Below are 12,144 nucleotides of genomic sequence, written 5' to 3'. Positions count from 1 at the left end.
GTGAACTTACAGTATAAAAAAAGAGAATGATTCCAAAGTGATAGCTACCCCCAGTTTTAGAAGTATAATTTCAATATTTAATGTTATTACCATTTTGCAGAAATGTGATTATACCACAGCCGATAGAGTATCCAGCATTCTTATCCCCAGACCTGAACGTTCCTGTTGGGATGCCAACTTCAGCGTCCCAGTCCAACCAGCCTCCTCTAGTGAGACTTACGAAACTTCAACAACCACCTCGGGAAAGGTAAAAAACAAACCAGATTTTTAAATCTTATGTATGTGTTATTTATATATTAATGTTTTCCTTTGAGATATGAACTTGGTATTGGTCCAGAAACCTTCATCATGGTGATATTTCATGGTCTCAGAGGCTATTCCTGAGTTTTGCTTATCATATTTAGGTGTTTGTTTCAAAAAGTCAGTGCTATGGAAAGAAAAGAGGTGAGAACTCATTTATAAAGTACTGTCAACCTAAATAAAGAGGTAAACGGGGGCAATCTCAAAGTTGTCAAAAAGATGAGTTTATTCAGGAATAGCAGAGGAATTATAATTAAGGACATGTAAATTGTAGCAAGCTACAGATGAGTCCATTGAGGGCTTGCAGGAGGCTGTATTTATGGGCAGGGAATGTAAAGAGGGGAAAGTTCAGTTGGAGTCTTAAAATGAAAAATAAATGGATACTAACTTTGAAAATTCCCCGAGCTGACAAAACCAATAGCCAGTCATACAAACAAAGCTCAATTCAGTTTATTTTGCAAGACCAACTTGACTTGGGTCATTTCTTCTTCATGATCCGGAAACCATAAGGAGAATTTCCCAAGGTTGATGAGAGGCAACCCCTGACCAATTCTCTGTGATTTAAGAGAATTCCAATATTTTCAAGTTGCTGATAATTTAAGGAAAATGAATTTTCAGTCCTTAAATTTTGTTTCTCTGCAGGCACATGCATGAGATTTTCCATGTTATATCCTCGAGTTCCATTTTAGATTGAAATTCTTTCCAGGAGAAAGTAGGTTTTATTTCCATATTTGTTTGTCTCAGTATATTTTTTTATTTTTCTTTTGAGTGCTTCTTTAACTCACTATTTATTCAGTAGCATGTTGTTTGATCTATACATATTTGTGAAATTCCAGTTTCCTCTTAGAATTTCTAGTTTTATACTACTGTGGACAGAAAAGATGCTTAATATCATTTCAGTCTTCTTAAATTTGTTGACTTGTATTGTGGCCTAACATATGATCTATCTTGGAAAATGTTGCATGTGCGTTTGAGAAGAGTGTGTATTCTGTTACTGTTTGATGGAATGTTCTGCAAATGTCTGTTATGTTAATCGGATCTAATGTGTAGGTGAGGTCCAATGTTTCCTTGTTGATTTTGTTTGGGTAATCTAACCATTGTTTAAAGTGGGGTATTAAATTTCCCTACTGTTATATTGTTTTGCTGTTTATTTCTTCCTTCATATCTGTTGATGTTTGCTTTATATACTTAGGTGCTCCTACGTTGGATACATAAGTGTTTATAAATGTTATATACTCTTGTTGGATTGACCTTTTTGGCGTTATATAATGACCTTCTTTATCTCTTATTACAGTTTTTGGCTTAAAGTCTATATTGTCTGATATAGGTATAGCTACATCTCTTTCTTTTGGTTTTCATTTGTATAGAGTATCTTTTTCCATAGCTTCCCTTTCAGTCTATGCGTATCCTTAAAGCTGAAGTGTGTCTATTGTAGGCAGCATGTATTTGGGTCTTGGTTGTTTTTTTCCTTTAAAATTTATTCAGTTACTCTATGTGTTTTGATTGGAGAATTTAGTCTATTTACATTTAGAGTAATTATTTATAGGTATGGACATACTATTGCCATTTTGTTAATTTTCTTTCTAGCTGTCGTGTAATTTCTTTGTTCCTTTCTTCTTCTCTTGCTCCCTTCCTTTGTGGTTTAATGATTTTCTGTAGTGATATGCTTAGATTCCTTTCTCTTTATCTTTTGTGTATCTACTATAGGTTTTTCTTTCTGGTTACCATGAGACTTACCTAAAACATCTTATAACAGTCTGTTTTAAGCTGATAACAACTTAACTTTGAATGCATACTAAAGCTCTACATTTTTACTCTCCGACCACCATTTTATATTTTTGATGTGATAGTTTGCATCTTTTTTACCTTGTGTATCCAGTAACAAGTTATTGTAGTTGTAGTACTTTTAATGTTTTTTGTATTTTAACCTTCACACTAGAGTTATAAGTGATTAATCCACTAGAGTTATAAGTGATTCACCCACCACTGTTACATTAGAGTATTATGAATTTAAATATATATTTATCTTTACCAGTGAGATTTATACTTGCATATGTTTTGATGTTACTTATTAGCATCCTTTCCTTTCAGCTTGAAGAAGTCCCTTTAACATTTCTTGAAAGGCCAATCTAGTGGTGATGAACTCTTTCAGCTTTTGCTTCTCTGAAAGTCTCTTTCTCTCTCCTTCAACTCTGAAGGACAACTTCCAGGTAGAGTATTCTTGGTTGGCAGTCATTTTTCTTTTAGCACTTGAATATTTCATATTACTTTCTTCTGGCCAGCAAAGTTTCTGCTGAAAAATCTGCTGATAGTGTTATGGTGTCTTTCTTATATGTCACAAATTGTTTTTTCCCTTCTGCTTTTAAGATTCTCTCCTTGTCTTTCATTTTTGACAATTTAATTATAATGTGTTCAGTATGAGTCTTTGGATTAATCTTATTCCTCGGCTTCCTGGATTTGGGTGTCTGTTTCTCTCCATAGAGTATGGAAGTTTTCAGCTATTGTTTCTTTGAATAAGCTTTCTGCCCTTTTCTTTTCTTATTCTCCTATAATGCATATATTGGTCAACTTGTTGGTGTCCCATAAGTCCCTAAAGCTGTCTTCGCTCTTTTTCATTTTTTTCTTTTTGCTTCAGTTGGGTGAATTCCACTGTCCCATCTTTGCATTCACTGATCCTTCATTCTGCATCACCTAGTCTACTCTTGAACCACTCTATTGAATTCTTCAGTTCAGTTATTGTATTCTTTAGTTCTGTGATTTCTGTTTGGTACTTTCTTATATTTTCATCTCTTTTGAAATTCTCACTTTGTTCATGCATTTTTCTCCTGACCTCTGAGCATCTTTATGACCATTATTTTGAACTCTTTATCAGGTAAATCACTTATCTCTGTTTAATTAAGTTCTGTTATTTTTATTTTGTTGTTTTGTTTGGAACTTATTCTTCTCTTTCATCATTTGTCTTGACTCTGTGTTGCTTTCTGAGCCTTAGATAAAATAACCACCTGTCCTAGCCTTGATGAAGTGGTCTCATGTAGGAAATGAACCTTATCGATCAGCTCAGCCCAAACTCTTAGATGTTCTCAAACCTTTGTGATTCTTGACTCCACCTTCTTTGTTGTTAGTGGCTCCCAGTCAGTAGTTGGGGGCATATGAAAACTTCTCAGTCTCCCAAAGGGAGGATCTCAGTCAGCACCTAGTTTCAGGCTGATCGGAATCTGGGAAAGTATGCAGTGAAAGCTCTTCCAGGGAGATGGACTTTTTGTGCCTCTTTCCTTTGTGCTGAGCCTGGGTGTATCCCACGGAGCTGGGGATGCTCCTACGCCCATTAAGAACTGCTTCTTCGTGTGCCACAATCCTGTGGGACTGGTGAATGTAAGCCCCATTGCCTATGACAGCCAGGCAATCCAGGGGCCTGTCCCTTGAGTGGCAGCCACAAAATCTGGGGCACCAGATGTGTGTACGTTCTCCTTCCAGGGAGATTGTACTGGTGATATGGATTAGGCTAGAGGGAGAAGGTAGAGATGCTGTCTGCTGGTTTCCCTCGTTTCTGGGGAGGATTGCAGTCAGGCCCTAGGTGGAGGCTGAATTAGAAGCTTGACCTCCTCCCACCCCCCAGGCTGATAGCCATGGCAAGTCCTACCGAACTCGTGAAGAACTATTTCTTTTTTATTACAGCCTTGTGGATCTCATGGTCACAAGCTGTCTGTGTTAGCTTTCAGAACTAGGTGTTTGGGTGGTCTGTCCCTCACGTAGGAATCTTGAAGGTTGAGGCACTCAATCGGCGATCTAAACCTTTTTCTCCTCAGGGAGATGCTGGGGGTTGAGAGTTCTTTCCCAATTGTGTGGTGCTGTGTCAGGGGTGAAGTTTATGGTAGTGTGTCTCAGTCTTTCCTACCCTTTTTAATGTTGGTATTTTCTCATTTGCCCAATGTATAGGCGTTGTTTAGCTAGTTTCTGGATTTCTTACAGGGGATTGTCCCTTTTAAACTGTAGATTTGGTGTGTCCATGGGAGGAGGTGAGTTCAGGAGCCTTCTCACTGTCTTGGACTGGAATCCACAAATTTCTTTCATTTCTTGGCTTAATAAAACACAACTGCATACTTATAATTAGTTCTACATTCAAACTGAGTGTCTCCCCAAGCTCTACCTGCAGAACTTTGACTTGTCTGGCTCATCTTGACAGCAGTGGTTGCTGCTCTGCTTTCTGTTGCGTAGCAGCACCGTGACCCCCTTCTTCCTAGCAGAATGGGTCCCACTGAATCGTCTTCCTCCTCTGCTCACTGGCTCACATGTATCTTTCTTTTATGCTTTCATAATCTAGGGATGTTATTCTGCTCTTTATTCTCTTTATTCTTATAACTGCTTTGGAATTTGGCCCTGATAGTTCTCCGAGCAACAGAGAACTATCAGGGCCAAATTATTTTCCTGAGTTTTTTATAGAAGCTTTGGTTTAGAAAGCTTTCCTGTCTTCACAGAGCTCCCACTTCTGTTGTTTTCATTTGGTATTTAAAAAATAATGACTTGATTTCTAAGATTTTCTGGGGCTCTCTACGAGAATAGAGACCTGGCTGGTCAGCTTTGAGCATGCACAGTGGTTACACTGCTTCAGTCCTTTTAGTTCTTACCATGAGCCCTTTGTATTTACCCACTTTTTGACTGAGCAAAACCCTCCAAGTTTCAACTGCTAGTCTTAAATTGGCGAGCTGTGCTGTCCTGTGACTACCTGTGGGCTACTCTAATTCTCAGATTTAACAGGTGCCCTTTTATACCAGTTGCTTTCTCCCATATATACATTGATATTATGAAGGTCCTATGTATGTTTTGGGGTTCACAGGGATACCTTGTCACATGATTCTGTTGTAAATGCTGCCCGTACGTTTTTGGGTTTGCTACCTAGATACTCTGAATATTTTTATGTAGCTATTTGGGATGATTCAAAAACTATGCTGCCCCTGCTGCCATCATCTGCTTAGAATTTCCCTCTTTAGATAAGTTTTCATATTTATAGTAACTTACTTTTAGGGGGAATTTACTTAAACAATTATATCATCTACAAGTAACAACTTTGTTTCTTTATTCCTAATTTTCACTGTTTAATTTTGTTTTTGTTTTTCGTCTTATTATGATAGCTAGAAGCCCCAGTCAATGTGTGATATAAGTGGCAAGGGTGGCTATCTTTGTTTTATTTATGATCTTTAAAGACAATGATTTTAACAGTCAAGAACATTAACAGTCAAGAACATTATTTACATAGGATTTTTGGTAGATATCGTCCTATACCAGTCAGTAAATTCTTTCATTCTGTTCCTAGTTTTCTTATTTTAAGAGTTTTTTTATTTTAATCATGAATGGATGTTGGATTTTGCCAAATGCTTTTTCTCTTTAAATCAATTAAATTGTATTTGAATTATATTTGCTAATGTTAATGTCAAAATATCCTTATATTCCTAGGATAAATTTGTTCATGGTATGTTATCTGTATAATACTGGATTTTTTATACTAAAATTCTGTTATTTGTAACATTTGCATCTATGTTCTTGAATGAGATTAAACTAGTTTTCCTTTTTTTTGTAATGTCCTTGTTAGGGTTTTATATCAAGGTCATAGTGTCCTCATGAAATGAATTGGGAAACATTCCCTCTTTTCCGTTTAATTCTTCTTATTTAGATTATTAAAGCCTTTTGGATTAGAAGCTTTTTTCTTGGATTAGAAGCTAAATTCCTATCTTTTCATTTGTTTTACTATGGAAGATATCATATGTATGTTGAATAATTTATAAGATATGTATATATAGTTTATATAATGAGACCAATATTTATTGAATAATTTCTAAAACATGTATGTATAGGTTAAATAAAGATAAGACAATTGCCTAGATACTTATAATTCAGGTTAAGAAATACAATATCACCGATATTAGAAATGTGTTTTGTGTGTCCTTATAAGATTACATCCCTCTCCCAACTTTTTGATGCAATCATTCCTTTTCCTTTGACTGTATCCTTAAGCAATATATGTTGGTTTGCCTCTTTTAGAACTTGTAGAAATGAATCATACTATATGTATTCCTTTGTGAATCTACTATATATAGTCATATGTCACTTGCTTTTTTAAACTATAACTCTATGATTTCTTTGTTCAGGCTGGTAAAAATGAAAAAAGAATATAGAGATCTGAGTACATGGGGAGAAAAAGCTACATATTTAGAAGGAATTCTTAACCCCAAATTGGAATATAATCAACCTAAGGTAATTAACATAATACATTCTCCCATATATACCTTTGAATGCTTTTTATTTAAAAAAGATTATAGTAATTAAAAATGATGATCAGATATTACTTATGTTCTTGATATATAAAATGTTTTTTGTGGCTCACACACTTTACTATTTTGATAATGTGACATTCAATAAATATTGGTTAATAATTTAGTTTTTAACAGCTTTGTTGAGATATAATTTATGTACCATACAATTTATCCATTTAAAGTGTTCAAGTCAGTGGGTCTTAGTGTATTCAGAGTAGTGTGCCCATTGCTACAATCAGTTTAGAACATTCTCATTACCCCCAAAAGAAACCCCACAGCCTTTAGGCTGTACCCTCCAAATCCCCATTCCGCCCTGGCCCTAGTCAACAATGAATCTACTTTTTGTCTCTATAAATTTGCTTTTTCTAGACATTTAATATAAATGAAATCGTGCAATAGATGGTCCTTTGTGACTTGCTTCTTTCACTTCAAATAATGTTTTCAAGAGTCATCCTTGTTATCGCATGTATCAAGGCTTCATTTTTTTTACTGCCAAATAATATTCCATTGTATAGATAACACCACGTTTTATTCATCCATTCATCAGTTGATAGACATTTGGGTTGTTTTCACTGTGTACCGATTCTGAATAATGCTGTGAACATTCATGTGCGGGTTTTTATGTGAGCATGTTTTTAATTTTGGGAGGTATATACCTAGGAGTGGAATTGCTGGATCATATAATAATTCCCTGTTTAACTTTTTCAGGAATTGCCAAATTGTTTTCCACAGCAGCTGCACAATTTTACATTCAACCAGCAATGTATAAGGGTTCTACATCTTCTCTACCACTGGTTATTTTCTTTTTCTCTTTTAAAAAAAATAGCCATTCTAGTGGGTTTGAAGTAGTTTTGAGTTGCATTTCTCTAATGACTAATGATGTGAGCATCTTTTTATGTGCTTACTGGCCATTTGTATATCTTCTTTGGATAAATGTTCATTCAAATCCTTTGATGATTCTTTAATTGGGTAATTTGTATTTTTATTGTTGAGTTATAAGAGTTCTTTGTATATTTTAGATACTAGACACTAATCATATATACAAGTAAGGTTTAAATATTTAGAAATGCAATCTAACCTATACATATTGACCTGGCAATCAAGGATTCACATGGATTTCAGTAGGTAGGCAAAACATTGACTAAGATCACAGCCTTGAAATGGTAGTTATATTGATATATTAATGATTTTCAATGCCTCTGCAATAATTGGGCCAAGTTGTGCTGCTCTAGGATAAACTGATTAACATTTACTGATGCAGAATTGGTAGTTTAGGGTAAATTTTGTGCGGTCTTCATTAAAGTGACTGTGGACTTTGGGTTCTTATTGAAAGATCAGTATTTTACAAGAGCCGGTAATCACTCTACCTTATTATAATTCTTCTTGGAATTTTGTAAAAAGCCACATCATTTTTTAGCTCATAGGCCGTAACATATTCCAGTAAAAAAGTAATCTGTTTCCTGGGCGTATCCTCTTATACTCCTTGAAGTTACGTTACGTTATTTATCTGGTAATCTTTTCCTCTCGTACATTCATCATTCAAATACCCTATCAATTCTAGGATATCCTCTCTCTGGAACTTCAACTCCTAGCCAGGGTGTACCTTTCTTTAAAATAGAGCTATTTGGTTTGCTTTTCTCACAAACCTGTATCCTTCTTGTCTTCTATAAATTTTTTAAAAAATGTATTAGAAGGTATGAAGGCAGAGAAAAATGTTTTAGTTCTTTAAACATTTCTCCAATATATTTCTTTATTTTTTATTCTTTTATTTCTAGGGAAGTCATACCAATGAGGCACTTGAAAGCCAATTTGAAGAGAAGCCTGAAGCTATTATAACATCAGGTTAATAAACTAATTTATTTTTGTATTCATTATTAAGATAACTGAAAACAGGGTGGTCATATAACAAACAGAAAATTAGTCATTTGCTTTAAGTGGATTTCATTTTTTGGTTAGGGATGCATTTTGTTATAGTTTTGGTATATAGTATTTATTTTATAACACTTCAAAGAAAAGACTTAGACCTAATTCAGAGTTATTTTTTAATGTTCCTTTACTCCTTTAAGGACAAGAAAAAAAGTTAAATCTTAACCATGATCTATGAAAAGGTATTTTTGTTAAACATTGTTACGTAGAGCTATTGGTCTCTTTTATGTAGAGGTGTGTGTGTGTGTGTGTGTGTGTGTGTGTGTGTGTGTGTGTGTGTGTGAAGCGGGAGGAGAGAGGGACAGGAAATTAAATTAGCAGCTGTTCATGCAATCTTTAAAAAATTTCTGTTAAAAGATTCATTTAGAAAGTAAGTTCAGATAGATAGATATATAATACTATATCTTTAAAATCTTGGATTCTGAAAGTATGGAATAATGATTTATTGTGATAAGACTTTTACCACAGTTTACTTTTCTACTTCCCTGGCTACTACAGGCTTTGATATATTTGTTTCCTAACTTCTGCGAATCAACCAGCCTAGCAGAGCTATTGCATCTTTAGCCCACTCTTCACCTGAAACATTCAAGTTGTAGGTATAGGGGAATCACATTTCCCTCTTCAATATCACTGTTTAAGATAGGTGGTTAACCTCTCTCACTGGTGGTGACCATCTTTTCCTTTTTTTAATTTACGTTTTTTCACTTATCCAGAGAGTTCATTTCAAGTTCCATTGGATCATCTAGTAACTTCTTTCATTTTGGTATTTCTAAAGCTTCCTATAGTTATAGTTAACATTTATTGATCACAGTGTTCTAGGCACTTTGCTGGGGTTATATAAATCAGTCCTCACAGTAATCAATTGAGGACATTATTATTATTAATCCACATTTTTACAGATGAGAAAACTGAGGATCAAACTAATCAGAGGTCACACAGCCATTAAATGATAGAGGTTGAATTTGAACCTGTGTGACCCAAGAGCTCAAGCATTTAACCATGTTGCTGTTCACATCTTATATATACTTGTATCATATCTATAAGATAAGCTATCATTATCCTATTTTACATAGGAGAAAATCAAGGCTCAGAAAAATGAGCTGACCACAGTCATGCAGCTAATGCTTACCATATAAATTTTTTTACTACACTTATGCGTTTCTTTGTATCTCAATTCTTTATTCCCTCTTTCTCCTTTTTAGGTTTTTCTTTTCTACTTGCTAAGTATGTATTCTTTATATTTCTAGGGATATTTTACAAGTGCTTTAGTCAATCTCTCTTGAATTGTCCTTTTTCCACTGGTTACATAAACTTTAGTCTCTTTTTCTAATCCCAACCCTATCACTGACCATCTGGGATTTGTTTTATTTCCTCTTATTTTAGTAAAAATACTGTATACTTGTTTTTATGTTTTATATCGATGGATCTGAAATCTTATTCTTATGTTTTCATTTTATTTCCACACTTGTGCATTTACCACTCCCCCATCTTCCCAGAGACTCATCAGTTTGTCTTTGCTAAATAGTGTTTATGTTTGAGTAGTTGCTTTGACTTAAATTGTTCTTTGTTCTTGGTGAGAAAAACGATAATATTTTATTCGTGTACATACATATAAATAACGTGTTTATTGTTTTATATACAATAAAATACTTCTATTCATTTATTGACAGATATCTCTCTTACAAAGGAGGAAGCTGAAACTATTCCAAGTGAGGTAAGGGAACTTGGAAGAGAACTTCTAATAGTTACCATTTTATAAAGGAATGAAATATTTGTAAATGGAGAAATATTTATAGGTGGAAAGGAATAAGTACTCAAGCAGTTATTCAGGTTATCATTGTTATTTTTGTATGGCAATATCTGTACAATTGCATGATTTATTTAAGTAAAATTATACTCTTAAAAGGGAATTTTCAGCATAAAGTAGTAACATTTTAAAATACATATGAAGGTAGAGGACAAAAGTGTTAACTAAGAGAAGAGGGAAACAAGTTTAAAAAAAAGCATAGAGTTCTGCACAGTGATCTTAGAATTGGATGCCACAGACCGAACCACGTTCTTTACTTATTCTATATGGAATAATAATCTGTAGTTCGTAATAGAAATAAATAAAAAGTAGATTTCACATTATAATATTTGTTTTTATCTGATTTTACAAGTTATTCATTTCATAAAGTGGTAGATCCCTATTTAAACCAATAAAGAATAAAATATTTTTCTATATTACCTGACAAATAGGATTTAATGATTTCCATCCTTGGGTCAGTGGCTCCCAAATACCAGTATGTACTATTCCCCCCAGTCCAAGGAGAGAGAGGAAAAAGACACTATAGAGAATTTTTCATATAGCTAAACTTATTTAGCTTAACAGGTTGTCTTTTGTTATATGATACTATTCTTTGTACTATTTTGCTATTAGAATTTCCTTTGTGATATAGTTGTGTTTTTTATGACATGTGCTATTTTGCTATTAAAATATCCTTTATTTTATGATATAATGTTGGTAATATAACAATAACCCCTCAATTTTCTATTTTGAGATGTTGCTGATTTATAAAACCTAAATATATGAGAACCATTGATTTATAAAGTAGTATGATCATTTTTATAAATAATATTCTATAATCCATGGTTTTAGGCAAGCAGAGAATTTCTTAACTCTTTTTTTTTTTTTAATTGAGGAATATTGGGGAACAATCTGTTTCTCCAAAGCCCATCAGCTCCAAGTCGTCCTTCAATCTAGTTGTAGAGGGCACAGCTCAGCTTCAAGTCCAGTTGCTGTTTTCACCGTTTAGTTGCAGAGGCGACAGCCCACCATCCCATGCAGGAACCGAACCGGCAACCTTGTTGTTGAGAGCTCGCGCTCTAACCAACTGAGCCATCCAGCCGCCCCTTAACTTTTTTAATAAGTAATGTAATAATTTAGAAATATCGATGGTAACTTATGATAAAGGATAAGGGTATGAATGATTTTAAGTCGAGTTTTGTCAGTTTTAAATATTTTCTAGTCAGTAATGATTAATTGGTAGTTTGTTTTATTGATATATTTTCTAGTTACTGGATAATGATGATAAGAAAAGCCTGACTCTACCAACTCTGAATCAGTCGAACCAAGATAATATAAATGTTGTTGCTCCTAAAAGTGATGAATCAATAAAACAAACAGATGCTCCATTATTCAAGATTCCTAGCCTGATGGTAACAGGAGAGAATGAAATACCATCTTTAGAGGAATGCAAATCAGAAGCCGTGACAAACAGAAAAATGAGTCATATACTTTTTCAACCAGAACTAAAGTTAAAAGCTACCTATCCAAGCCTTTTAACGACAGACGTACCTTCATCAGAGGTAATGTTGAAAAGCATCCCTATAAATCCAGGTGGGATAAAGAGGAGAAACTTAAATTCCTCTCCAACGGAAATTAGGTGGCAAATTAACAGTCTAAGCTTAGCTAGAAGGAAGAGCACAAGCTTCGTTTCCCCGGATTCAAAATCAAAAGGTAGCTTTCAAAGCCAAGATTCAAAGGAAGACCTTGAACTAAAGTATCTACCCTCATACTAGAAGTATAAGACTAGGAAAACAAAATAATTCATTTAAAAAAATAAATTAA

General features: G+C 34.2%; 1 protein-coding gene across 1 annotated transcript in view; it reads left to right on the top strand.

Annotated features, from left to right (window-relative positions):
* Nucleotides 1–12,144, top strand: part of CATSPERT (catsper channel auxiliary subunit tau) — an 85,297-nt gene that overhangs the window by 33,724 nt on the left and 39,429 nt on the right. The window contains exons 9-13 of the mRNA XM_019726809.3: nt 101–247; nt 6,444–6,549; nt 8,384–8,450; nt 10,205–10,248; nt 11,589–11,882. Of these exons, the coding sequence (XP_019582368.3) occupies nt 101–247; nt 6,444–6,549; nt 8,384–8,450; nt 10,205–10,248; nt 11,589–11,882 (658 nt within the window). The remainder of the gene's footprint in view (nt 1–100; nt 248–6,443; nt 6,550–8,383; nt 8,451–10,204; nt 10,249–11,588; nt 11,883–12,144) is intronic.

The sequence above is a fragment of the Rhinolophus sinicus genome, chromosome 17, assembly GCF_057876585.1.
Source record: "Rhinolophus sinicus isolate RSI-liver-muscle chromosome 17, RSI-T2T, whole genome shotgun sequence".
NCBI lineage: Eukaryota > Metazoa > Chordata > Mammalia > Chiroptera > Rhinolophidae > Rhinolophus > Rhinolophus sinicus.
This window is presented reverse-complemented; position numbering and strand designations above follow the sequence as displayed.